Source organism: Dermacentor albipictus, chromosome 2 (genome assembly GCF_038994185.2).
Source record: "Dermacentor albipictus isolate Rhodes 1998 colony chromosome 2, USDA_Dalb.pri_finalv2, whole genome shotgun sequence".
NCBI lineage: Eukaryota > Metazoa > Arthropoda > Arachnida > Ixodida > Ixodidae > Dermacentor > Dermacentor albipictus.
The window spans coordinates 191,228,465-191,255,962 of NC_091822.1; the positions used below are offsets into that span (position 1 = coordinate 191,228,465).

General features: G+C 46.2%; 2 protein-coding genes and 1 long non-coding RNA gene across 4 annotated transcripts in view; 2 read left to right on the plus strand and 1 right to left on the minus strand.

The window, feature by feature from the left end:
• LOC135898466 (transmembrane protein 248-like) overlaps positions 1–23,747 on the plus strand; it is a 31,908-nt gene extending 8,161 nt beyond the window's left edge. Inside the window, exons 5-8 of one of the 2 annotated variants that reach the window (XM_065427394.1) lie at positions 2,654–2,819; positions 3,997–4,119; positions 20,907–20,944; positions 23,099–23,747. In XM_065427394.1, coding sequence (XP_065283466.1) covers positions 2,654–2,819; positions 3,997–4,119; positions 20,907–20,927 — 310 coding nt within the window. In that variant the 3' untranslated portion in view covers positions 20,928–20,944; positions 23,099–23,747. The remainder of the gene's footprint in view (positions 1–2,653; positions 2,820–3,996; positions 4,120–20,906; positions 20,945–23,098) is intronic. The other variant, XM_065427395.1, reaches the window with a different exon arrangement.
• On the minus strand, positions 3–24,403 carry LOC135898467 (uncharacterized). Its single transcript, XR_010563340.1, has 3 exons — positions 24,341–24,403; positions 18,470–18,568; positions 3–783 (listed from the first exon to the last, which is right to left on the minus strand). It is a non-coding gene; the product is annotated as an uncharacterized lncRNA (long non-coding RNA).
• A 475-nt stretch (positions 24,404–24,878) lies between these two features.
• The window catches only part of LOC135898468 (max-binding protein MNT-like), a 55,816-nt gene continuing 53,196 nt past the window's right edge, over positions 24,879–27,498 (plus strand). The window contains exons 1-2 of the mRNA XM_065427396.1: positions 24,879–25,131; positions 26,656–26,833. Of these exons, the coding sequence (XP_065283468.1) occupies positions 25,065–25,131; positions 26,656–26,833 (245 nt within the window). The 5' untranslated portion in view covers positions 24,879–25,064. The remainder of the gene's footprint in view (positions 25,132–26,655; positions 26,834–27,498) is intronic.

Genomic DNA, 27,498 nt, shown 5'->3' on the forward strand with positions numbered 1-27,498 from the left:
AGTGAGGTCTTCTACCATTAGTTCCCTTAGCACATTGAGCAATTGAGCACATTCTGTGATTCTCATAAACAGGCCTGAGAAGATGGCACAAATATACAAGGGCAGATGAAGAGGACAAATAAAACGCCGTGTCGGCACTTCGTTCGTCCATCTGGTTTGTTTTGCTTTTGCGCTGTTTTCTTGTGTATGCAAGATGTGCCAATTAATCTTTTACAGATTATCTTCATAAATATAGTCAAACCTTCTGTAACTATCTTTTATCTTTTTGCATGTACCATCTGCCCTGTGTATAACCTGCACATGCGCTTACAACTCTTGGATAAAAAACACTAGTCATTGAATATGATTGTTAAAGTAAGCAAAGCTTTTTCTGCATTATATTACTGTGCTCTTCTTGGTGTCCTTTATTTTCTTGTCTGGGTGAAGTGTTGCCGTTCTGTGTGGTCGTTGCTTGGCTGCACCTTGCAGTCTAGCATAAGCTTGACAGCACATATAAGTTATACAAACAGCCGCGTACAGCATTGAAATCAGCACAAAAGCAACTCGGCACTGTTGTTGGCAGGAAACAAAACATCAAAAGCGCTCTGATTTTGCATGTTATGTACCACTCTCACTACTGCTTTTGAAGCATGATGCACCTTCACAACAGTGCCACTTGTATTCTGATGGAAATGTCTTCATGGTTCAACTGCAGTGATGATCTTGTCTGTTTATGTGGCTTGCGGCAATTCAAGTTGCATTGCCTGCATGTCGTCTTTAAGGTGGGATCATTGTACTGATGCACTGAAAACGAGAAAAATTCAAAGAAAAAAAATTCAGGACGACTTGTGTTCTGTGTTTGCGTTTCGTATGCACTGATAAAATGTACATGCTCCGATGTACCTGATTTGCCCTACTTCTACAACTGAAGGCAAAAGTTATGGATAACTTCGATTCTAAGATAGAACTTAAATTCTCAACACACTTTTATGCACTCAGAAGTATGTATCATTTATCATAGTTTCAGTTGGCTTATGTGGGGTCTCTCACCCGTACTCTTGGGACAAAGGAACGACAACACAGTAGTGCAAACAATCACAACGGCATTTGTTGCACCTTTCATAGATCAATGCTTGCTAGCCGAGTTGCTATCCACAAAACATGCCGATGGGCGCGCAACAAATCTAGAAGTCCGACTCGCCACGACCGGATAACGAGCGAATATGTTCGCCCCATGCTGGATCCCAACGCCTGGATCCCAACGCCTGGTCGTTCGTGTGTACGTTCACGCGAACGGTGGTGTGTTCGAAGGCGGCCATGTGAGACGGTCTCGCAGATGCATGGATTGGTGCACGCGCGGCATGTCCGTGCTGCTTGCCGTCTCGAACCAAAGAGAAAGCATGTTCTCCCTTGCGCCCCCAAGTAACCCTGCCATGAGGCGGCGATAGCAGCGCAACACTCACGCCATCTCTCGTACTGTGCTTCAACCACGCCAGCCGCCGCGGGTGCCAGGCCATGCGGCGAAGCCGCACTGCAGGAGACGGAAGCTTTGCGGGAAAAATGACATATCAGGGGACTCGTGAGAGTCGCGCATCCCCACACTTACTACTAGTATATTGTGGTCCTGCTGCCTCATTTCCACTGAGTGCGAACTGGTTAAGCAAAGTGGGTTGTCTCTGCAGCACCATGAAAGTCACGTGGATAGCAGATTTTCTTTTTTGAATATTTCTTGAGCTTGTCAATGTGTGTAAAAATTATTTGTTTAACCATTGATACAGTTCTCAGCATTCTGAGTTAACTAACCAACCGCTGCGCTGCCAACTATTGGCTTTATTATTCTTACATCGCTTAGCTACGAAGTGCAGTAGCGAGTTGGGCCGCGGGTACATGTTTCAGCAAATCGCACTCATGACAATGAGCCATCATACTGAGTAGTGGTATGTCAGAAGCAAAAATGTTCAAATTCAGTCATAAGTACTTGTTTCAAAACTATTACGTACAGGAGGTTGTTCAAGACTTGATGGGGACGCCTCATATATATTGAAAGCGTTATTTGACATAACATTGGTCAAGAAGTGTACAACTAGAAAGAAATTCAAGACAATGTAAGCGAAGTAGCTAACGAAAACTTCGAAGGTTATGAGACTGATGAGGAAAATATAGAATTTTTAAGAAAGTGTGTTGATTTCACTTTTGAACAGGTTGCCTGAAAAATTGTACTTTATGAAAGCACTGGAATTCACATTTTATTTACCTATTTATTTATTTAGTATATACTGCAGTCCAAAGACAAAGCAGGAGAGGCGTAAAATGAATATAGTGTAAGAAAAAAGTGTAAAGTTATGCGGCTAAATATAGCAACATTTCTGCAAAAATAAAAGCTGACATTTGCTCATGATGGAGCGAGAGGAAATGTAGTGAAGGAAATCAAATGAGTTTGGCTTTTACAATTCGATTTTAAATTTGAGGATACGGTGCTGCATCAATAGAAGTAAATTCAGTCAACGTAGAATTAGCCTTTATTGCTTTGGACATGGAGCTATTGGAGCCAAAAAAATTTGTGCTAGCAGCTCCAAAGTATGTGTCTTGGGTTTGCAGCACTTTAAGTACTGGGCATTCTCGCACTATTCCTCCAAGCCTGATGTAATATTTGCGTTTTGTCCCATACCCACAGGCGGCCCCCTAAATGCTTTCTGGAGGCTGTGCCGCCATCAGTGAGCCGGCAGGTGTTTCTGCAGCGCTCAGCTGCTGACACGGGAGGCCGAATCAACTGCAGTGGTGGCATCTGGACTAGCTTCTTGTACAAGCCTAATCCTGAGCTCACTGTCATGCTCTCTTATGTAAGCAATCACTGTGGCCCAAGAAATGCTTAGACAGTTTGAGTTGGTGCAGTTTCTTTTGACTTACATCACTTTTGAACTGTTAATATCAAGCTGAATATGCTCAAAATGAAACACTGAATATACTCTCATGGCAGCTTATACTGTTTCTTACATCTTAGATAATGTGATGAGCTTTTTACTCGTAGAGTTATTGTAGTTATAAATGTAAAGCATAGTGCATGTTTCCATGCTAGGACTTGCCATAAAGAATGGTGAAACTTGTTAGTTGGGAAGATTTGCCATGGTTGTCTTTTCTGCCACCTGTAAGGACCCCACTACAAAGCACACTGTAAGGAATTGAAGACATCCCAATAATTCCACAATAAAAAAACGAAAATTTTTGTTAAAGATAAGGTAAGAACACTATTTTAACACTATAATCTTATGTGGCCCACACCACAATTATTACAGTTGCAAAAGGACAAAGAAACCTACACATATAGCCTGCTCACTGCTTATATAACTGCATGCAGCTATGTTCAGATATTGATAAAACTAAACCACCCGCATTCTTGACGTAAAACGAAAAATATTGACAACCATTTTTGCTGCTGCTTCCTGTTGGTGCACAGTGAGATTCCATGACAATGGGAAGCTGATTTTGCCTCAAGTATTGCTTCACAGCACTTCGACACGTTGCGATCTGCCCCGGCAGGTGCCGTATCAAAATGATCATTTTGTGTCTTGTGGGAAAGAAAAAGAAATGAAGGAAATGTGTGTAGTAGCTTACTCTTGCGCACAGGCTTGAAACGAAGGCCTCAAAGAAGGTCACCTTGAGCGGTTGCATCATGAGCAGTCTTGCCATAAAGTCATACCTAAAGGCAGTGTTTGCATATAATTTGCGCTCCCAAATTTTATTGAAAATTTCAAAATTTTTGCTACAGGTTATATGCAGAAGCGTTCGATGTTCCTTTGGCGGTACTGTAGGCAGAAAAAAGTGTTTAGTCATCGTACTAAAAATAAATGTTGCATTTTATCTTTGCACTGGTCTTGGCAAAATGTCCACTGCAGCTTAGAGGAATTAAAGAGATACCAAAGACTGCACAACATTTGAGATACATATATAAGCTTTTATGTTGATTAGTGGTGGCCACTATTTTGTTTTTTCCATTTTTCTCTCCCTTTCTTTTAACAGGGTGATCGCTCTCTAGTGAACCTACATTTGATCCACACCAGCTACTTCCTTTTCTTCGTGGTGATGACACTGGCCTGCTATGCCATAATTCGTGGCCGCTTCCACAAGGTGACCATGGAGAAGGTGGGAGGACTTCCTTAGCATCTTGTTCTGTGTGCTCTGCTTAAATTGTTGTCCCTGATAGAGAAACTTTAGTGTTGAACAACTTTTGGGCTGAGTCATTGCTATTGAATAGTGCTGAGCCTATTTGCATGTCTGGGTCCATTGACATGTTGTAAGAAGGCCACCATTATTGGCAATACTCTAGGGCATGGCCCTTGCTGCAGAGCGGTCCAGTTCTTTCACGTATAGGAAAGAAGGGAGGGTGGGATGCTTGAGTGAGTTAAATAGTGTAGAGAGTAGAGTTCCACAGGAAAGCCCAGCTCATATTGCTGGGGGAATACGAAGAGAGATGCATCATTTGGTTACCAGCCCACACCTTCTGTGAGTCCACCGCTCCCAACCTCAATGAGGAAGCCCACTGCGTCAGCGAGGCCTCACTTATCACGCTCGCAAGGAAGCTTCCCCTGAAGGAACGGGAGGGAAGGCCTTAAAGGAGAGGGACAGAATGTTCAGATTCTGTGATGTCACCTGCTTCTACCAAAAGTCGAGGTGCAGATTCCCACATCCTAGCTCCAAATTGGACAGATCTCAGGCAGTTGACTGGAGGCGACTTCAAACCAGAACCTTCACCAACCTGGTACATCTACATTGCATCTACCCCGAACTGTATCCAGATGACCTGTGTAAACTATGGAAGACAGAACATGCCACCCTAGAACATATTTTATGGGAATGTGCACATGTACAGGATAAAAATGCAGTCTCCTCAGAACAGCTTGGGGCGTGGTGGAAAGCCATGCTGATCAGCTCAGATAAGCAAGACCAACTATAGGCCATGTAGTGAGCTCGAAAGGCGGCTGCGAGACAGGGTCTTTCTACTGCTCCTGGCATGGCCTAGACCTCAATCTGCTGGTTTCTTCAATAAATTTGCTTCATTCACTCACTCACTAGAGTGCATCAGCAGTAAGTATGGAGTGCGTCAGTTTACCTTGTCTGTTTTCAGTGCGGTGTTAGCATTGTTGGGTAGTGCCTGGCTTTAGTGCCTGGCAGATCAGTACAGTGTCCTCTATAGTATGTGTTTGTAATGGGGATGGTAAGATGATTCTGTTGTGTTTGGAGTGCTTGAGCGTATTACGGTGTTGTTCTGAAGGCAATAGGTCTCTGGCCACTTCATGGGGCTGCTTACCCCCACCCTCACCTCCCTCATATAATAGAACATTGCACCACTCAACCCTCCACCTCGACTCAAGGGAGTGGATGGCAGCACCGCTTCTCGACAGAAGTGGTCACTGCTGTTCATTGACGCTCCACAGCGATTTTTGAGGAGCGAAGAGTTTTTTTCAGTCAATACGCGATGCTGTGCTCAAGTTGTTTGAGTGGAGGATCATATAAGAATACTGTGGTTAGTGTCGCACAGCTTGGAGTGTGCACCACCAGTTTTTTAAGATGGACATAGCGCAGCTTCTGCACTTTTGTGCCCTGTCAGTGCATTTTACTCTCAATTTTACTTATTTCTTCTGTGCCTCTTGGAAGCAGTTGCACCTGAACTTTATGCAAGTTACAGAAGAAAAAAAAAAAGAACTTTTGCACCATTTCACAGGGCCCCATGTTTGGCTCACTTCACAGTGTGTGCACACTTGTATGGGCACTTGGAAATGCTGCTTCTTTATGTGAGGTGCAGGAAAATATTTTGTACTAGTTTATAATGCAGTATAGTGTACAAGGTGCAATGGCTGTGAGGAAAAACTTGCCAAGCTTGGAAAAGAATTCATGGTTTTCGAGAAGTAATTGTGTAAATGCAAGGTACATGGATTAAAAATTTTGTTTTAATGCATGTTTTGTTTAATTTCCCTTTGCTACAATCTGACTTCATGAGTCACACATTTTAGGGGCCAGTCCACAAACGTCAGGATTAGCCACCGATTATGCCTCAAGAGCTGTTGTGTTTCCCACATTGTGAGGGGAAGGATTGCGGGTAGTGCCCTTGACGTGCGATGGTGCTCACTTTTGTTGAGATTTGTGCTTCCATTCTTCGTTCACCTTTACCATACCAAAACATTGCCTTGCAGTTTGCCATCTTTTTAGCAATCTTTGCTTTCTGTTGGAGGCTTTTCTCTCTGTGCTCTTGTATTTGGTTATGGCGGGCACATGCGTCACACTTACTCGTATTGTTTTTAAAAGTGCCCTAAGTTATACTATGTGAAAATCCATTACATGCATGTGATTACATGGCACTGTTTAGTGAACATCCTTCTGCAGGGTTTCTTGGTATACAAGAAGTGATAGCAGAACTATAGCACTTTCTTGTAATTGGGTGCAGCACTGCATTCACCAACAGTACCTCTTGTAATGTGTATCCCTCTACCAATCTGACTGCACTTGTTAGCCACTGAAAGTGAATGGAGAGGTGCGAGTGCATGCGATAATTTGTGCTATTGTACTGAGCCTTTTCTTTCTCTTTTCTTGTTGTGTGTTGAATTACTCTGCTGGTTGTAATAAGTTTCTGAATTGGCATTGTCCTTTCACTTCCCACAAGTAGTTACCATGTAAGAAGAGATACGAGGCGAGATGCAGAGCATACAGGAATACTTTGCTCATAAAAGACAAAGTAGATCCCATGGACGTCCACGGGTCACATTGATTGCTTCACCAAGGATAAAATAAAAGCATACACTGTAAGGATCTGCTATATTCAACCAGTGGAATGTGCTCAAGGCCTGGAAATCTTACAACTGTTTGTTTTTGTAGATCTTATCTTTCTATATTTAAATTCTGGGTGTAGAAGTGTGCTATAAAGAAGACAGTACACAAAGTTGAGATTTAGTTAAATCTGCTACATTCTGGTGGTTGAACTTTTGGTGCATGGAGGACACAAACACTGTGAAAACACGGCAGATGCCACCTTGATTCATAAAGAAAAGACTAGTGCTGGTACCAACGGGAGTGAACAGTCTTTCTTTTTAAGTTTGTGTGCTCATCATAACCTCCGAAGTTAGAGTATTCAGCAAGTATATGCTTCTGTGCTTCTTAATTAAAATATACCATTATGTCGAGGGTCCTTTTGGGAAAGTACACATTGGGAGAAGAACTTGTGCTGAGCAGTGCCGCTCGATCCCTACAGCAATAGCCGAACATTTTGTGGATCGAACATTTGCTTTCTTGCATTGATGTAAATGCATTTTCTTGCCTTCTATAAACAGGGGCTGTGTTTGTAAACTAAGTGCAGGCAAAAAGTGCAGACAGATACGTTGGCATTTTTCTTCCTGTTTGTTCTTTGCTGATTTAAACAATAATATTTGTTAACTAACTCTTAAAAACATGGCTATGTGTGTTGATCTAGTCGTCAGAGAAAATTGACACCAGTAAAGCTTGTGTGATGTTTTTTTTTTTTTGCATGGAATGCTGCATTGTCACAATTTCTGACAATATGCTTGGCAGTGTGTCTATATGAATAGAGTTTAGCTGCTGGGAGGGTTTAGAAACACGACTGGTTCATGACAGAAGCAGGTTGTGTTCATGGAGCAATATGTTGTATGCGGACCAAGAAAAGTATGCTGGTGTCTTTCTTTTCTTTGTTTGCATGTCTTACATTCACATTTACCAATATTGATGCACACGACACTGGCAGTGGCATGACACTTTGGGCACGAAGCCATGCTGCACTGTTTTACGTAACATCTTTGAAGCACCCAACACTGCTCTGCGTTAGTGCACCTGGCTGGCAAGCAGTGGATCCAGTATTAAATATTGAGGCTGGCCTGTATTCGTTTTCAGCCTGCAGATGGTTGGCTTCATTATATATAATTCTGTATATAATTCTAGTCCATAACAGCCAGTGGCGTTGCCAAAAAATTATTTCAGGGGGAGGGTTCCGCCGACAACTACCTCTCCTTCCCTTCCTTACTATCTGTCTGTGTGTGTGTGTGTATTGTACTGCAAAATAAGGAGCAGTGGGGCTGTGGCTGTGAGAGAGACGACGACGAGAGAGAAGAAACCTTATTTCGGTGCTCGATCGGCGGTACTACCTCTTGCTACTCTATCGTTCTAGTCGCGAAAGCTTACTGCCCAAATAGCTTCGCAACATTTGGTGGAGGTACTGGACCTTTTGCAAGCCTGGAACTCCGAAGCCGGACGATCCCTGTCACATCTCCCGTGCCTGAGGAGACTAGTCCTACCGAGCCACCCATGGCACCGCCTCTGGTCATCTGTCCTGGTGCACCACGCCAATGGGATCCTCCCATATTCAATGCCACTGACGATCATGACGTAGAGGACTGGCTGTCATCATACAACCAAGTGGCTGCCCACAACAAATGGACTGAAGCTGACAAGCTTGGTTACGTACCATTCTACCTTTCCGGGGTCGCCCATCTTTGATTCCGCAACCATGAGGCTGACTTTTCCACCTGGACAGCATTCCGAATGACACTTCAAGAAGTCTTCGGTCGCCCTACTGTGCGAAAACTTTGGGCTGAACAACAGCTTCGCTGTTGCGCCCAACAAAAGGGCGAAACCTTTACCAGCTACATTGAAGGTGTAGTTGACATTTGCCGGCGTATCAACCCAGATATGACCGAAGATGACAAGGTCAAGAACATATTGAAAGGCATAGAAGATGACACCTTCCAAATGCTCTTGGCAAAGAATCCTCAGATGGTCAACCACCTCATAACGCTTTGCCAGAGCTATGAGGAGTACGAAAACAACGGCTTTCTACGGCTCGCTCCGGACGCCATGCTTTCAGCTCTGAGTGATGGTGTCAGTGCTACTCCTTGCATTTCAGCAATCTTCGAGCAGAACAAGCAGTTTGTACGAGATGTGGCACACCAACTCTCTCATCTGCCAGTCAGTCCAGCCTCAGAGTCGCCCTTGTCTCCTGATCTCAGTCAGGTGATACAAGAACAAGTCACTAGCTGAGTACCGCTTGCTCATCAACCGCCTCTTACGTCTGTTCCACTTACGTACGCTGCCATTGTCGCGAATCCAAGGCAGCTATTCAATCCAGTCTTACCAATGCCTTTCCCTCACCTTTGCAAGCAGCTGCAACATATGCGCCTACCAGCAGCTACTGGCCGCCACAGCAGCCCGTGCGCCCACCTCGCCAATATTTCCATCAATCTCCACCCGCTGTTCTCAATCCATGGCGCACCCATGACAACTGGCCTATCTGTTATTTGTGCGGCCTGCCTGGGCATGTAGCATGGTTTTGCCGCCGGCATGGATGGTATCCTTCGGATTCTCCGAGGGCACAAAGCAATGGTTTCGACTCTCCTCCCCGTTCCGCTACTGCCGCTCAGCCCTTCGAAACACCGTCTCCTGCTTCCCGAGCCTTCAATACCCGTCGGTCTTCGTCTCTTTGTCGGCGTTCTCTATCGCCGCTTATCCGTTGCCCTGAAGCTATCCGAGAGGAAAACTAAGGACCACAGTTCTGGAGGCAAGAACTGTGATCTCAACGAACTCCTCAAGACCTCATTTATTTCCTGCGAACGTCCATGAAGTTTATGCAGAAGACATTGCCGTTCATGCGCTTGTACACACGGGAGCAGCAATATCAGTGATTTTGAACCAGCTTCGTCTTAACCCTAGAAAAGTCGCGATGCCATATTCTGCCATTTCATTACGTACAGCAAGCGCTGCGCCAATTGAACCCTTAGGGAAGTATACTGTGCGTGTTGTTATAAGCGGCACTTTATACGCTGCTCCCATACCTCCCATCCATCGCTGCTCCCATGCCATGATTTTAGGATGGGACTTTCTGTCCTCTCATCATGCCATTATAGATTGTGCCTGTGCTGAACTCGTGCTATCGATATTCGACCACAACGTTTTTGGAGATACTGATGACGCTTCTGGTCATGTGTTTGTCACCGCCGACGCCGAGATTCCTCCATACTCTGCCGCACTTGTACCCGTTTCCTGCGTTGGGTTTTCCGACTCCACAGTTCTTTTCACGCCGTCTAAGCTCGTTAGTCGCCGACATCTCTTCTTGCTTCCTTTTTCCCTTCTTGCCATTCGACAAGGTTCCAGTTGTGGTGTTCTCGTCCGCTACGCTCACAGCGCGCACGCTCCGATTCCGCGCGCGCCGGACGACCACCGCGGGTTCGAGCACTCCGAGCCGCCATGCGTGCAGGGCACCGTGCGCCCGCGCCTGCTCCGGCCCGCTCCGTGTGCCGACGCGCAGCTGCGCGCGTACGCACCCCGCCGGCCCCACAGCTTAGGGGAAGGTGAGACCGCGCGCGCAGCAAGGGAGACCCTAGGCAAATCTCTCGATAAGTCACAAAGAACATTTATTACGGTTGGATTCAATACAGACACACGTTTTAACATAACACAAAACATAGCCGAATGGTCGCCGGTGGCCGCTAGAATGGCGCACCGCGACAGAGAGAGAAACAAAGAACAAAGAACCCCCAGCAGTAAGAATTTGCCTATCCTTCGGTCAGCGCCTGCCATCGTGCGCCCCCACAGCAGAGAAAAGGGAAATAGAGAGAAACGACAGACGAACAGACGGGGGCACGATCGGCAGACGCTGCCTCAGGACATCGAGACGACGGAAGAGTACGCGCACGCCCGCGAGGCCGGGACCCCGACGAGCCGAAGTAACCATCGGCCGGCGGCGGACAAAGGGGGCCGCCGCCGGCAGAGAGGAACACGTACGCACCTTCCGACGCCCCGATGTGGTCTCCCCGGGCCCCGTCTTGCGCGCGCTTCCCCGGAGCGCGCGCAAGCTGGGCCCGAATCCCGCCAAAATGTCGGCCAATGGGGAAAGCCTGTTGACCTTCCCGTGGGCGGGATGACAGCAGAGTGACAGTGTTTTATGACCCTCTGCCACCCCGTCCAGGCAAGGGGGAAAGGGACACGGAGCCCCCGGCAACACAACACAACGGCTTTACACAACCACCGCGAGAACCGAAAACCCCACACAGTGCACTTTACGTATCGAACCTGTTTCCTTGCCCTGCTAGCCTGCTCCACGATGAGTGTCTTGGTTATGCTGACGAAATCGAACCAAACTTCCTTTACGATGTGCCTGACGATCCGGCTTCTCGTCTGGTTGATGCTCTGGGCCTTCATGTTTCTCCTCCCACGCCGCCGTGTGAACCAACATTTTCCCAGTATATCGATCCCAACCTCACTCCAACACAGCACGCCCAGATCGTTGATCTCCTAGACCGCTTTCGCACGTCATTCGACCTCCAACAGTCTTGCTTAGGCCGTACTTCCACTGTTGTCCATCACATTGACACCGGCAACCATGTGCCTTTACGCCACAGGCCGTATCGTGTATCCGCCACGGAGTGTAGCGTCATCGCCGAGCAAATCAGAGACATGCTCCAACGCGGCGTTATACAACCTTCGCACAGTCCCTGGGCTTCTCCTGTAGTGCTGGTCAAAAAGAAAGATGGCACAACCCGCTTTTGCATGGACTAGCGGCAACTCAATAAGATCACCCGCAAGGACATTTATTCGCTACCCCGTATTGACAGCACGCTAGACTGCCTCCAAGGCGCTGAATTCTTGTCATCTTTAGACTTACGATCCTGGTACTGGCAAGTGCCAGTGGCTGAGTCACATCGTCCAAAAACTGCCTTCATCACTCTTGACAGTTTATTTGAATTCACCATGATGCCATTTGGCCTGTGTAATGCGCCTGCCACATTTGAAAGAATGATGGACAACATCTAGCACGGCCTCAAATGGCAGATATGCCTGTGTTATCTGGACGACATCGTTATCTTTTCACCGGACTTTCCTTCCCATTTACTTTGACTTGAACATGTCCTCAAGTGCATCGCAAATGCTGGCCTCCAGCTTAACCTGAAGAAGTGTCACTTCGCTGCCTGGCAGCTGGTCATCCTCGGCCTTGTCGTGGCGAAAGAAGGTGTACTCCCTGATCCGGTGAAACTATAAGCTGTTGCCCAGTTTCTGCGACCAACGACCTTGAAAGAACTGCACAGCTTCATTGTGTTAGCGTCATACTTCCGCCGCAATTTCACCACCATAATAGCACCTTTAACGCAGCTTATTCGTGGTGGCCGCAACCTCGTGACCGGGTCACCGGACTGCGATGCCGCATTCACAAAGCGGCGTCATCTCTTGACGTCCCCACCAATCCTTCGCCATTTGGACCCAAGCGCTCCAACTGAAATACACACGGATGCCAGTGGCATCGGCCTTGGTGCTGTTCTCGCTCAGAGAAAGGCTGGCTTCGATGAGTACGTCGTTGCCTTCGCCATTCGTGCACTCATTAAACCTGAATCGAACTATTCTGTAAGAGAAAAAGAATGCCTGGCTATAATTTGGACCATAACTAAATTCCGTCCGTATTTCTATGGCCGCCCATTTGCCATGATAACTGATGACGATTCGCTGTGCTGGCTGTCTTCTTTAAAAGAACCATCTGGTCGTCTTGCTCGATGGACCCTTCGACTGCAGGAGTACGACATTCAAGTGCTATACCGTTTTGGCCGAAAACACTTGCATGCGGATGCCTTGTCTCGTTCGCCACTAACAGACGAAGTTAGCTTCCCAAAGGCCTCATTGTCCAAGTCTTCCCTTGCTGCCACAGACATTCTTGAGCAGAAGAAAGACCCATGGATTGTGTCCATGCTGAGTTTCTTGTCCACCCCATTGACACCCACTACCACTGGTGCATTACGTTGCCAAGCACATCACTTCTCTATTTGCGACGGGCTCTTGTACCATCGTAACTACCGCCCGGACGGCTGCAAATGGTTGCTTGTCATCCCCCGGCATCTGCGTTCAGATATTTGTGTGGCGTTCCACGACAATCCCCAGTGCGCACATGCAGGTGTACTGAAGACATACGCGCATCTACGCCTTCGTTACTACTGGTGGGGGATGTATCAATTCATCCATCATTATGTCCGCTCCTGTCTCGTTTGCCAAAGCCGCAAAGATCCCCCTCATCGTGCAACCGCCCCATTGCAGCCTTTGCCTTGCCCAGTATGTGTTTTTGATCGAGTAGGCATCGACATTTATGGACCTCTGCCAACCACATCAGACAGCAATCGCTGGGTAATCGTGGCCATCGACCATCTTACGCACTATGCGGAAACTTCCCCTTTGTCCAGTGCTTCTGCACGTGACGTCGCCTGGTTTCTCCTGCGCCACATCATATTTTGCCACGGAGCTCCCAGGGAATTACTCAGTGACAGAGGCTGCGTGTTCCTCTCCTACGTCATTGAGGCTCTCCTCAAATAATGCCGCATCATTCATCTCACCACTACTGCGTATCATCCGCAAACTAATGGCATGACCGAGCGCTTAAATCTCACTTTTAGTGACATGCTCGCCATGTACATTGTATCTGACCAAACCAAATGGGACCATGTTCTACCTTTTCTGACCTACGCTTACAATACCGCCACGCAGACTACTACGGGATTTTCGCTCTTCTTTCTACGGTCTCTAGAAGGTACGGTCGCGAACCTTTTTCCACAATGGGTACTTTCCTTCCATACCGCCCTGACACCACAGAAACGACTACATTATTCGAAGCTGCTGCACACGCAGAAGAGTGTCGCAAGCTTTCCCGTATATTTACGTCACAAGGCCAGCAATGCCAGAAGCACCATCGAGAAACTTCCCATGCTCCTATATCCTATGCTCCTAGATCGCTAGCGTGACTTTTGGTTCCAGCTCCTTCGCCTGGACTGTCACCAAAACTTGCGTCAAAGCACCAGGGCCCATACCACATGATCAATCAAATGTCTCTAGTCAACTATATCGTGGAACCCCTCGAGCTACCTTTGGATCATTGCCGTTGAGGACGCGAAATTGTGCATGTCCAGCGTCTCAAGCCGTAGCATGATCCGCCTGTGTTGTCCTACGCTTAGGTCGCCGGGACAGTTTCCTTTTCCGCGGGGGAGATAACTGTACTGTAAAATAAGGAGCAGTGGGGCTGTGGCTATGAGAGAGACAACGACGACGAGAGAGAAGAAATCTTATTTTGGTGCTCGATCGGCGGTACTACCTCTCGCTGCTCTATCGTTCTAGTCGCGAACGCTTACTGCCCAAAGAGCTTCGCGACAATATATATATATATATATATATATATATATCATCAGCCTGTTTTATGTCCACTGCAGTATGAAGGCGATCTCCAATTACCCCTGTCCTGTGCCAACCGATTCCAACTAGCGCCCGGAAATTTCCTAATCTCACCGCTCCACCTAGTCTTCTGTCATCCTCAGTTGCGCCTTTGTTCTCTTGGTACCCATTCTGTAACCCTAATGGTCCAACAGTTATCTAACCTGCGCATTACATGACCTGCCCAGCTCCATTTTCTTGATACCAATTAGGATATCGTCTATACCTGTTTGCTCTCTGATCCAAACCACTCTCTTTCTATCTCTTAATGTTATGCCTAGCCATCTTTGTTCTGTTGCTCTTTGCGTGGTCCTTAACTTATTCTCAAGCTTCTTTGTCATTCTCCAAGCCTCTGCTCCATATGTCAGCACTGGTGAAATGCACCGATTGTACACCTTCCTTTTCAATGATAATGGTAAGCTTCCAGTCAGGAGCTGGCAATGTCTGCCATGTGCGATCCAACCCATTTTTATTCTTTTGTGAATTTCATTCTCATGATCAGGGTTCCCTGTGATTAATTGACTTAGGTAGACGTACTCCTTAGAGGCCGACTGGTGATCCTGAACTTTTGTTCCTTTGCCCGGCTATTCATCATTATTTTTGTCTTCTGCATATTAATCTTCAATTCCACCTTGTCTGATCCCTTTCTTTATAGGTATTTTCCTGCTTTTCTTGTGTAGAATTAAGGTAGCTGTAGAACCTCTGTAGATATTTTTGAAGTTAATCTACATAAGCGTTGTATACTCCTAGATTACGTAATGCCTCTATGACTGCTGGTATTTCTACTGAATCAAATGCCTTTTATTAATCTATGAAAGCCATGTAGAGAGGCTTATTGTACTCTGTGGATTTCTCGATAACCTGATTATAATGACATGGATGTGATCCATTGTAGAGTATTCCTTCCTGAAGCCAGCCTGTTCCCTTGGTTGACTAAAGTCCAGCATTGCCCTTATTCTATTGGAGATTATCTTGGTAAATATTTTATATAATACTGGGAGTAAGCTAATGGGCCCATAATTTTTCAATTCTTTAACATCTCCCTTTTTGTGGTTTACTTCACATAAAGAGCCGGCAGTTTTCCAAGCATTATGTCTTCTCCATCTTTGATTAAATCGACTGTTATTCCATCTTCTCCTGCCACTCTTCCTCATTTCATGTCTTGCAAGGCCCTTCTGACCTCATTGCCCGTTATAGGAGGAGTTTCTTTATATATTGTGGGGATGCGCGACTCTCACGTGTGCCCTGATATGTTGTTTTCCTGCATAGCTCCTGTCTCCTGTAATCCGGCTTTACCGCATGGCTTAGTGCCATCAGCAGTCGGCCTGGTTGAAGCGCAGTACGAGAGATGGCGCGAGTGTTGCTCTGCTAACGCCACCTAACGGCAGGGTCACCTGCGCGCAAAAAGAAGACTCTTCCTCTTTGGCTCGGGCTTGGCAAGCGGCGCGGACGTTCTGCGTTGTGGGGTCCTCCTCCGTGCTCTTGGGACAAAGGAACGACAACACACTAGTGCAAACAATCATCATCATCATCATCATCAGCCTGGTTACGCCCACTGCAGGGCAAAGGCCTCTCCCATATTTCTCCAACAACCCCGGTCATGTACTAATTGTGGCCACGCCGTCCCTGCAAACTTCTTAATCTCATCCGCCCACCTAACTTTCTGCCGCCCCCTGCTACGCTTCCCTTCCCTTGGGATCCAGTCCGTAACCCTTAATGACCATCGGTTATCTTCCCTCCTCATTACACGTCCTGCCCATGCCCATTTCTTTTTCTTGATTTCAACTAAGATGTCATTAACTCGCGTTTGTTCCCTGACCCAATCTGCTCTCTTCTTATCCCTTAACGTTACACCTGTCATTCTTCTTTCCATAGCTCGTTGCATCGTCCTCAATTTGAGTAGAACTCTTTTCGTAAGCCTCCAGGTTTCTGCCCCATAGGTGAGTACTGGTAAGACACAGCTATTATATACTTTTCTCTTGAGGGATAATGGCAACCTGCTGTTCATGATCTGAGAATGCCTGCCAAACGCACCCCAGCCCATTCTTATTCTCCTAATTATTTCCGTCTCATGATCCTGGTATCAGCGACCTCGCGAGCGAATATGTTCGCCCCATGCTGGATCACAACGCCTGGTCGTTCGCGTGTACGGTCACGCCAACGGTGGCGCGTTCCAAGGCGGCCACGCGAGACGGTCTCACAGAAGCATGGGTTGGCACACACGCGGCACGGCACGTCCGTACCGCTTGCTGATCTCGAACCCAAGAGAGAGCGCCTTGTCTTCCGGCGCCCAAGTAGCCCCGCCTGTCGGTGGCGTTAGCAGCGCAACACTCGCGCCATCTCTCGCACTGCCCTCAACCACATCGACCGCCGCGGGCATCACGCAGGCCACGCGGCGAAGCCGCACTACAGGAGACGCACTATGCGGGAAAAACATCAGGGGACGCGCGAGAGTCGCGCATCCCCACAGCGTGTGCACCGATCCATGCTTATGCGAGACCGTCTGCGAAGCCTACCCCGGGATGGACGAACACAATCGTTCGAATGCGCCACCGTTCGCGTGACCGTACATGCGAACGACCAGGCGTTGGTGTCCAGCATGGGGCGAACATATTCGCTCGTTATCCGGTCGCGGTGAGTCGGACTTCTAGATTTGTCGCGCACCCATCGGCATGTTTTGTGGATAGCAACTCGGCTAGTAGGTGCAATAAATGCCCTTGTGATTGTTTGCACTACTGTGTTGTCGTTCCTTTGTCCCAAGAGCACGGGTGAGAACACCACAATATATATATGGAAGTTGTACACCATGCAATGACAAACTCCTAGCACTCCCCCGACAGGAATGCCTTAAAAATGTGAATGCATGTTTTGCAGCCACTTCACATCAAATTATGCTATCATCCTTACGCTATTTTTAAAAACGATGATATTAAAGAAATGAAAATTCTGTTTACGAATTGATGCATTCATGAATGTATGTCGATGACTTAGCTGGCTCATGACTTGGAAAAATGAACAGTGCTGATAATGGGGCCATTCAAGAACAAGACAGCACACTATCGTGTGTCTTTTCGTTTGCAGCCCAGACTTCTCGTAGCCCGGCTAACAGTGGAGATCCCCGTTTCTTTCCGGCCAGACCATCTAGTACGTGGTATGGCCACGGCTACATACGGGGGAGGGTGGGCACTATTTTGCAAGTTTTCTATCACGTAATCTCGCTTTTTGTGTTGTGGGCATGCGATATTATTCTAGGTTTAAAAATGAAGGAATGAAGCCTTGCACTAGAATTTTGATAGTATCAAATGATGCAAGCTTCATTCACTTTTGATGACCTGGTGTCCGACTTGTTTGAAGAAATGTTTGGTAGTAACTTGCGATCATGGTATTGTAATCATCACGCGATGCATATTGTTATTTGATCACACTCAGGAACTGATGAGGCAGACAGTCCGAAGCAAAGCTACTTCTCGTTTAGAAGCCATCGTGAAAATTACAGCATCCGTTGTTCGCAGTAAGATAAGGGCTAGTAGCTCCAAGATATTTGAAAGCATTGTGCCTCCTGACACCCTTCTATTATGAAAATTACTGGGACGTTTAGTTAGGATAGGCTCTCCACAGCAAGTCGCACATGTTACAACGTGGTAGGTGAGCCTCAGCTAGGCGACTGGCCATGGCCGTCTGCTGCTGAACGATCGGGCATTGATGAAACGCTCTCCCTACGTCCATAATTATCTGCCAACTTCATTCTTGACGCCTCTTATGCATCTCCCCCCACTCCTCGTATTCATTACACCACTCCATTCCTTGACATTCTTTTCCATAAGATACTGTCACATTCTTGAATATTCACCGGTTTGTTGAACAGCGCAGCAGCCACTAACATTCCTATGTTTCTGTTTCTGTATGGACTTTGAGGCCATTCCCCTACCTGCCCTGCCATCTGTTAGTTCCCTGGCCTAGCACTCCCGTCCTTGATATATTTTGCCATGCGCAAATCGGCATTCTTCTAAAGCGAAGCTTTTTCTTCTTCTTTCTCGAATGTTTTCCTGCATCAGGAGTGGTGCAGTGCGTGTATATACATGGAAAGAGCGTGGCAGATAGGAAAGAAGACACCCGAAACTCATTTGGACCTGTACATAGCGTTGAATGTGCGCAATGCCCTCTGGAGCTCCCCTAACATTGATCGCCACATTAGCCTCTTGGCAGCTGTAATTATCTGTAACCCCCACAAAACTACCGCATAAATTGCAGCACTTACCTTTTTACAATACCCAAGCCCAGAAGGGCGCTAGATATAATGGGGGGCAGAGAATGGGTAGAACCAACGTAGCCTTGCCACTCTTCGCTCGCAGTTTTTCTACAGGGGGGGGGGGGGGGGGGGGTAGGGTAGAAAGAAGGTGATGGGAGAAGGTAAGGAAACACTAATACTATAGACATAACAGTGATCTCGGAAAAACTGGATAAACTTTTCTAAGCACGGTAACATGACAACCCCCTCCTCCCCCTTCTGACTGCCACAAGCCGTCGCCTTGCTTTCACATTCAAGCTTTCCCTTCATACATGTCACCCTTTCGGAGCCCATCTCCTGAAACTTTCTGTTCCATGGGAAAGGTGGAGGGAAAGTTTCATCAGAAAAGTTTGGGGGCAGCTTCGACCCCCTCTCCCCTGGCTACGCCAGTGATAACAGCTATCACTGTAATATGACTAGCATTAATGGTATAGTGGCTTGCTTAGCAAAGCTGCACTGCAGTGCAGAACATTATGAACTGAACTTGAATCAAATTTTTGCATTGAATGCACAAACCCAATTTCAGGCAGAAGTGAATGGTGTAAATACCAAAATTTATGTTTCTCGTATTATATGCCAGATCTATTATGGGTAAATTGTGTCTGTCTCTTTTAGCTTTTAGTTGGAGAAGTGCAGCTGTTACAACAGGTGCTCGGGATTTTAAGGGTGTGCGAATTTTGATTTTCAACATTGAATTGAACAATGATGACCTCAGATCGAGTGCAAGTGAAATAACTTTTCAGTCCACTTCTCAGTCATACATGAATCTTTACAAATTCCTTGAAAACTTCAAAATTGCAAATGTACCTGCAAATTTATTCAGACTAACTAAATCTAGTGAAATATTTTATTCTATATTTGTAATTTTCATCTGTTTGTGCCATATGTTGGATGTTTTTCATTCACATGTTAAATTTCTGCCTCAATAATGGTCTGTCTGTGAGATCGGATGTTACACAAACTTCTTGCACCATGGTATCTTCAAGGCATTTGTCATTGTAAGATCTTAAAGGGGCCCTGAACCACTTTTTACCGAAGTCAAGAAATGCATGTGAAGTTAGATTATTTCAAAAATACTTTGCCGCAGAAAGTTCTTCAATGTTTTCAGCAGACGCGGATGGTGGAGCAGGGTGTGCCCACAGCACTGCACCTACTGGACTTCATCACGGCATGCAGTTCAAAGTAGATTTTGGATGTTTACATAGATGCCATTATTTCCGATTTTGGCGCCTACGACACGCCAAACGCAGTTGTCCTCAGTGAGCCACAGTGCACTCAACCAGTGAACTCGTCACGACACCTCGCGGTGGCCACAGTATGTACTCTACGTAGCAGACCGCAACTACATGTAACTGCAGCATTTGCTTGTCCTGCACCAGCTTGACTGACGGATAGTAGCCACATATAACTTGCACATTTTGAAGCGCTATCAACAGCTCGATCATTATGAAGCAAAGTCTGCCAAGGTGTCTAACCAAAAGTGGCGAGGAGCGAGCATGCTGGCAAGCGTGCATGTGGTCAGACCTTAAGGTTTGCATGGTTTGAAGCTTGTTTAGTGTTCAAAACTAGTCAAAATCGGTGAGACCCGATGGCTATGACACCGATAAGCAAGGTGGCCAAGGTATAATTTCTATGCGGGTGGCCGCTGCATAGCGCGAGAAGACGATAGTCGACCTATTCCAGAAGTACGTAGTTATTATCAAAATTCGAAAGCAGATTTGTGCTTACTTCAGCCTGTTTATTAAACTGCATCAATAAATGCATGCAGTAACAGTAGGAAGAAGTGCACTGATCTAAACATGCTTCTCAATTGATGTAAGCTGTTGGCCAATAGCAGCTGCGTATAGGAATCTGCTGTATTATGAAGTAAAGTGTCCAGGAAAGAGTGAGGAGCAGACTTCTGTTGAAAATAGAGCGTTTGAGAGAAGGGTGACTTAGCACTCCACTTTCAAGATCCACACATCATGCACGACTGCAACATATGGCTGAGATGTTCCAAGATTCACGTACTATGTTTTTTCACCATGCCTGGGGGTGTTGGTTCAGGGGCCCTTTAAATGTACATGAAAACATTAGCGTTTTATGAATCATCGGTGCACTGCACAGACTCCACTCTATAAAATACATTAATTATGCATTTGCAAGGTAGCCTTAAGAGCTTGGTTCGTGTGCTATGTCTAAATTCCTACTTTGTCTTTTGCAATCTCACTAAGATCACAGCACCTCTACACAATCTACATAACATCTAACAATCAATCAAAATGACAACAGCTAATCAGCTTTGAAAAAAAAGAAAAAAAAAACAGTTAGTCCCTTGCTTTATTTAAAGTTTCATATAGAAGCAACAATTTTTGTGTCTGCTGTGCTGTCTGATTAGTGTTTACTGTCTGAACATTTCTCTTTTCAGCAAAAGGTTCTTCACTTTTAGGTACCTATCCAAGACATGTTAGTACACTTCTCTTTTTGTAAGAGCAGATAATGCATGCCATGTGTAAGGGTTCATACTTTCATACATTTTTTAACTCCTGATAAATTTCATAAAGAATGTAACGATGCTGTGTTTATATCATGCTAAAACACCCTTGCCTTCGAGTGTTCAAAACATCTTAAATGTTAAAAGTTTATGATGAATTGATCAAGCATCACGAAACTATATCGCCACTTTCCCTGTTCTTATGTACAAGAATGCACATTTGATGGTCTGCAGTTAAATTCAACACATCTGCAGCAGAGAACATAATTGTTTATTGCTTTATGATGTAGAAATGTTTTGTGCAACCTAAATTTTGGTCTCAAGAATCTTGCTTGAAAATGCATCATGTGCACCTGCCCATCATCCCCCCATGTGCAACTGCCAAAAATCTACAAAACTTTATGGCCTTAGTGTGAGGACTCATTAGAGTACTTCTTAATTCCATGTTGCATCCATAGACTGTAAATTGTTTCAGCTTTTAGTGGCAATAGCCATTCTACAGATCACTGAATAACTGCTGTGGTGGGGGTCGTATAATGCATGATCTAAAAAAAAAAACGATGTTTAGAAAAAAAAAAAAACTCATCTCTGGCAGTGTGATGTTCCAGCATGTAGAGATGCAAACACTTAGAAAAAATAAATGTACAGGACTACGCTAGATTTGCTGGACTACCTGCTGGAACCATCGCACTGTCATTGTTCTCCAACTAGACCAGAAAACCACTTTACTCATCTTTGGGCGGGGTTCAAACTCGGCTTCGTTTGTGAGCACAGGCATTCTAACCATTACACCATGCAACTCTGTTGAAGCGACAGAAAGATGGGAGCATGTTATGCAGCTCGACGCATGTTTGGCAAGGCATATAAATCACCATTTCCACATGCTTTGCAGATGACTGTAGCTTCACTAAAAAACACTCAATCATATGTGAAGATACTTCCCCTAATGTGCATGCTTTGGAGAGAATGAAAATCTGTAGTTTCAAGTATCAGTATGCTTAGTGTGACAAGAAGAAAGACTGCTTGGAGCATGCAGACAGGTTTTTGATGTGGTGATTGACAATCCTGAACACATGTCAGATGGAATACCAGTGAATAAGCAGCCTCTACTCTTTTTAATATGGTGTTGGCATGTTGTAAGTGACATGGTTGGCGGTGTGCTTGTGTAAATGCATTTGAAAGAGGAAGCATGGGTCCCCATTACATCTCATTTGCTCTCAAAAAAAAGGGTTTACTAGCTTTTGCAGTTTTCACATTCAAAATTTTTTTATAGGCAAGTGTAGTTTTAATTGTACCTTTAAGTGATTTTTATTGAAAAGTGAACATTTACAAGGTGCCTTTAAAGAGCACAGAGGATGTACGTACACTAGTGACTGTGTTCATTGCATAGCATTAATGTGAGTGATGCGATATTAAACCATAACGTAGTCATGCCTAATGCTAACAGTGAGACACGGAGGCTAAAAACTGACTGGTAGATCTTTTCATATATCAGATTATCAGTCTTGCATTATCAACCAAGCAAGAGTTTATCAGCTCTAATAACTTGGTGGGATCATCTGTTAGTGCTTTTCTTTTTTATTTGTACTTTTGTTGGTGTTGCTCTCCATTTATTTTTTATGCTTACGTGAAGGAAATCTGTAAATAAATATAATTAGGACTATTGCACAGTTTTGGGCTCTTTAATTGGAAGAATTGTTCACAGCTGGGTAAGGATTTAGTATGTGATGGAAATGCAGCAAGGACACGCTTGCAAATAGGATAGGTGTTTATTTGCAACTCATATAATTTTAAATATTGCACCTAAGAGAACATATGTGCCAACAGCAGAAAGATGAGGGAAATTGACTTTTTGAATGACTGTATTACTGGAGCACTAACAAGAAACCATGACGATAGAGATATGAATTTGTCTGCGGTTTCTAGCTGCTCTGCTCAGTGCATGCCATTACACCTGATGTTCTGACAGCAGAAGCGTCTGCCATGTGTGTTCCTGTTTTAATGAGCAGGATAACTTAATCCCATTGGCTACAACATGGCAAAACTCTCATATTAACAGCCCATTATGTTGATGTAGGTAGTGCCTATATGAAAACTAAAATGGTATGTATGCTGCTTGCCTGCAGGTTGTACATGCTTGACACACGCTTCACCTACCAAGACACAACTTGCAACATTCCAAGGAGCAGTGGAGCACTACGGCTACTGAAAGATTATCGAGTGCTGCACCGGTGAAAGCCGCACACCTCGCCATGCACCAAGTTGGCTTGTCTGTCAACGGTAGCATCGCAGAACTGTGGATATCATTGCTTTGAGGTGTCATCTTTACTGAAACTACCTAATCATCACATGTGGTTGCTGCACACAAATGCAATTTGGGCATATTGCTGAGCTGGTCATTTTATTTGTGAATAAAGAAAGCAAGAAGCCAGCCCAGCACGTAAATTTTCGTTTGCCGACAAAATGGTGCTGTGTTAAAGTTATGTGCTACTTGCATGGTGCTGAGGACACTTTGGACTCCTGTGGATGATTGCAGACATTGTTTTCTCAGTCGTCATGAGAAATGTGGCATGCTTAATTGGCATGCCCTTAGAGAGCCACTGTGTAACATGATTGACAGAAAATGCTGCATCAGCCTGGCTCTGCACTGCACCGGTTTCCAAAAGCTAAGAAAAATAAATCCTGTAAATAACTTCATAAATCGTTGCCTTTTCTGGTCTGTATGCTGTCAAATGTTTGTTCATGCGCCAGAAAATAAATCAAATAAAAGCAGTGGTACTGTTGCCCGAGTCCTTGTTTGGCGAATAAAGCCCTGCTATATGGCTTGCAATGTAACGAGAAAAAAATGAATAATAAATCGCACGGCTGACGTAACGGGTACTATGGGTTGTGCGACCGCAAAAGCAGTAGACTGATTCACAGGCAGAAAAAATAATAAAAAAGACGTGCTACGTTTGCCTCCGTTACAAAAAATATCCGGCATGACTCCGTCCGGACGATACGAATTGCCACGACATCGAACATCTAGCCCTAAGCAGCTGAGGACGCCCCTATTTTATCGCAAAGCTGTTGCACTAGGAGCACTAAACAGGGCAACAAATCGGATGCATGAGCTTACACAAGTGGCCACATAAAGTGCTAACGCGCTAACTTGGACGTGTTCTCTATCCCGTCCTGAATCTAATTACAGCTGCAGCCTGCGTGTCATATCCCAAGCGCAACTTTCCGGTTAGGGTTCATGACCCCATTTAAGGCGAGCTTTTCACGCCGTGGACTCACTCCTACGCTCGTATGGCCTTACACGCTCCGTTCGCCCTTATCCGCGGGTACACTGAATTTGTTTGATAGCCAAAAAACCGATTACTGACGGGCCGACAGGAGAAATAACTTCTGTTGAGTAAAGGTCGGCCAGTTGTCATGCTCGTACCGCGGAAAAAACATCCACAACAACACGTGATTTTGTAGCTCCACCCACTAGCTATGTTTTCTCGGTACACGATTGGTCAACACGTGACGTATCAAATGTTTCATTTCAAGTGTCCTAATACCTATATCTAAAGAGCATGCACACTTTGGCTGAATATGGGGCAGTAAAATTATATGCGTGTTATTTTTCACGTGAATTGTACAATGTTTTTCTTTTCGTGTGCGCAAAAAAGTTATGTCGACACTTTGCAGCTTTTAAACGCAGAAGTCAGAGATAAATCGTAAATTAGACATTGTTATAACCTTAGTCTATAAATTCTCTTTTTTAACTCACCACTCTTCTCTAAAAACATTGCAGACCACATAAATCTACCAGAAACTAGCAAACAATGCGTTTATTGTTTCACACGCGCAAAACAATACATATTTGCGACTCGTGAACTGCGATCGCGACATAAGGCCGCGCTCGAGTGGCACGTCAATCACAGTTACCACGTGGTGCGTCGGCATACTACAGGAGTGTTCTGCGAGTGTTTTGATGAGCTCCCGCCATCTTGGGAGGAAAGTGTTCTACTTTGGTGCAGAAAAAAGACGTGTAGCTCGCCAAATCCACCTCCGAGATTGTCGCCAAAGGTGTGCGGGATTCATCGGGAACTGCTCTACGACATGAGTTTAGATACCCTGCTTGAAGCCGCCAAATACATCGAATATAGATCAGAAGCAAAAGCACGTGGTAAGGATATTTCGTTCCGGATTACCATCGCTAGCCTCGGATGTGTGCCTCGATGATCGCGAACGGGTGCCCCTCCGGCGTTTCTCGTTCCGTGGGCGATCGCGCTGGACCCTGGCCTCGAATCAGGCACCGGGTGTGTCCGCGATCGGGCCAGGAAGCGAGCGGATGGGAGCTCGTCTGCGAACAATGTCGCTCCTTGTCTGCTGTCGCGGCGTCGATCTAATACGCGGTCGGCCGAATAAGGGTCGCATCGGGTACGCATGTGTCAGTGGACTCGAAAACAACGTCCTCTAAGCTCTCGCGGTCGTATCGGCTTTGCTCGGACCCGCTCGGGCATTCGTAGGCTGCGAAAACAGTGGCCGTGTGCAGGGCGAAGGTTGAAGATGGCTTCGGCGCACTTTAATGTAAATAACCGGATGAGAGAGCCGTCAGTGACTATTGGGTGGGGTGGTGTTTGCTGCTCAGCGCCGTCGTCAAATGCCTCGGCTGTTTCAGGACAGCCTCGCAGATGCTTTCGTGTGTGCTACGAGCCAGTTACCGTGGTAATTATCGCTGTGCCTTTTTCTGTTTGCAGCTCTTATGTGTATATTCTTTTATTTGTGGCCCTACGTGTGCGCTGCAGCGCGGTGCGGTTTGTGACCGCTCGAGCACAACGCGTATACGCCTGGCGGCCCCGGGCTGCGGCTTTTGTCTTATTCTAGATTTAACGTTTTCGTTCTGCTGCCCGTTAGCACACCCGATGACGCAGACGCATCATTCCTGCGTGCAGTGCAGTAGTAATAAAAAAAGATGTTGCGAAAATGTGGAGCGTTTGCGAGCCCGCCTGCGCAGGCCGTTGGTACTAGTTGTGCGCTGCCTATCACGTATCTTTTGCAGTGCATTGCCTCAATCGTCATCTCTGGCATACGCGTGGTCGACGTGCGTGCTTCAGGAGGGCACCTCCCCCTCTCGCGAGCGTGACGCATTGAGAGGTCCACCTGACACTCCTCATTGGGCTACAGCGACCGCCGTGGCCGCTGTTTTTGTTTCCTCCCTCCCCGCGCGAGCGTTGGCGGGCGTCGTGCGCGTGTGCCATGCGCGGCGCACATGCGTGAGAAGAACGCATGCGGCCCCTCCGGTTGGGCGTGCGTGTGTGACGGGGTGCCCTCCCTCTCATCCTCCGCTCCTCCTCCCCATCCGAGAAAGAGAGAGAGAAATAAAAAAAACGCGTGGGGTGTCAAAAAAATCTGCGCGCATGGGTTTCATGAACGGGCAGCGATAATTCCGTTGTGTCGGGGTAGCTGCACTGTAGCGCTTTGCGCACGTAGTTGTCGACTGTCGGTCCAAACGCTAGTGCGAATGCGCGGTGCGGTTGCCGCTCATTCGGCCACGTAGCGCTCTGTGAGCCGCCGGCCCCACGCGCGTGTTCTGTTGTTGTTAAACACGCTGTTCGGCCTCCTCTCCCTCTGCTCCTGACTCGCGCCTTGTCTCTCTCCCGCACCCTCCTCTGTCCTGTGTGCCGGCCACCGTGCGGGGAATTCCCAGGCGAGATCCCGCAGGATTACCAGACGTTCGCTCTGCAGAGCAAAGCCATCGCAGCGGCGGACGAGTTTCGGATCCAGGCGAGGCAGCAGCTGCACAACGCATCTCGGTGTGACAATTCTTCGGACTCCTACTCGTCGAATCACTGCGACGATGGCCGAGAGAAGAGGCGGTCGGGCGGGTGCGTAAACCGTCCGCCTCCTCCTCTTTTGTTTCAGTTTTAATAAAACGCGAAGCTCCTTACTAGGTTGGACTGCGATGCAAGTGAAATTTTATTCCGCGCGCCTGGAACTGCCATTATACGCATGTTCCCGGAAAAAGTGGCCATAGATTTAGCAGAAGAAAATAAAGAAAGTTTGATGTATTGTAAGCTCTCTCGTGATTATTATTGGCGGCGCATGAAGTAAAACGTGCTCTTGAGAAGCCTCAAATGGCTGGAGCCATGAGAATAAGGCGAACCCAGGATCTCAAGTTTTAGCGAAGTCAGCATGCATCAAATCTAGGGAAAGTGTAATGTTGTAGTTGACAAGACATTACTAGCTCACATTACAATGCAAGTGTTGGTTGATTGTCACAGTCAACACTTGAGAAAACAAATGAAAAAAAAAACACCTTCGTTGGTTATTTGACTCGGGAACAAAAAAGGGCCTCTCGAAGAGGTTAACAAGCTAGTATAAGTGCTCATATGGAGTTAATACAGTCAAAGATGCTTATTACCTTGCAAGTCGATGACATTGTTTGAAAAATTCAGCCTGCAATTTTATTTGCGTGCTCAAGCACTTTGATTGATGGCTGCAGTAATCTGTGGCATGGGAGCATATTGTTTAAATGCAGTGGGAAGGTTAG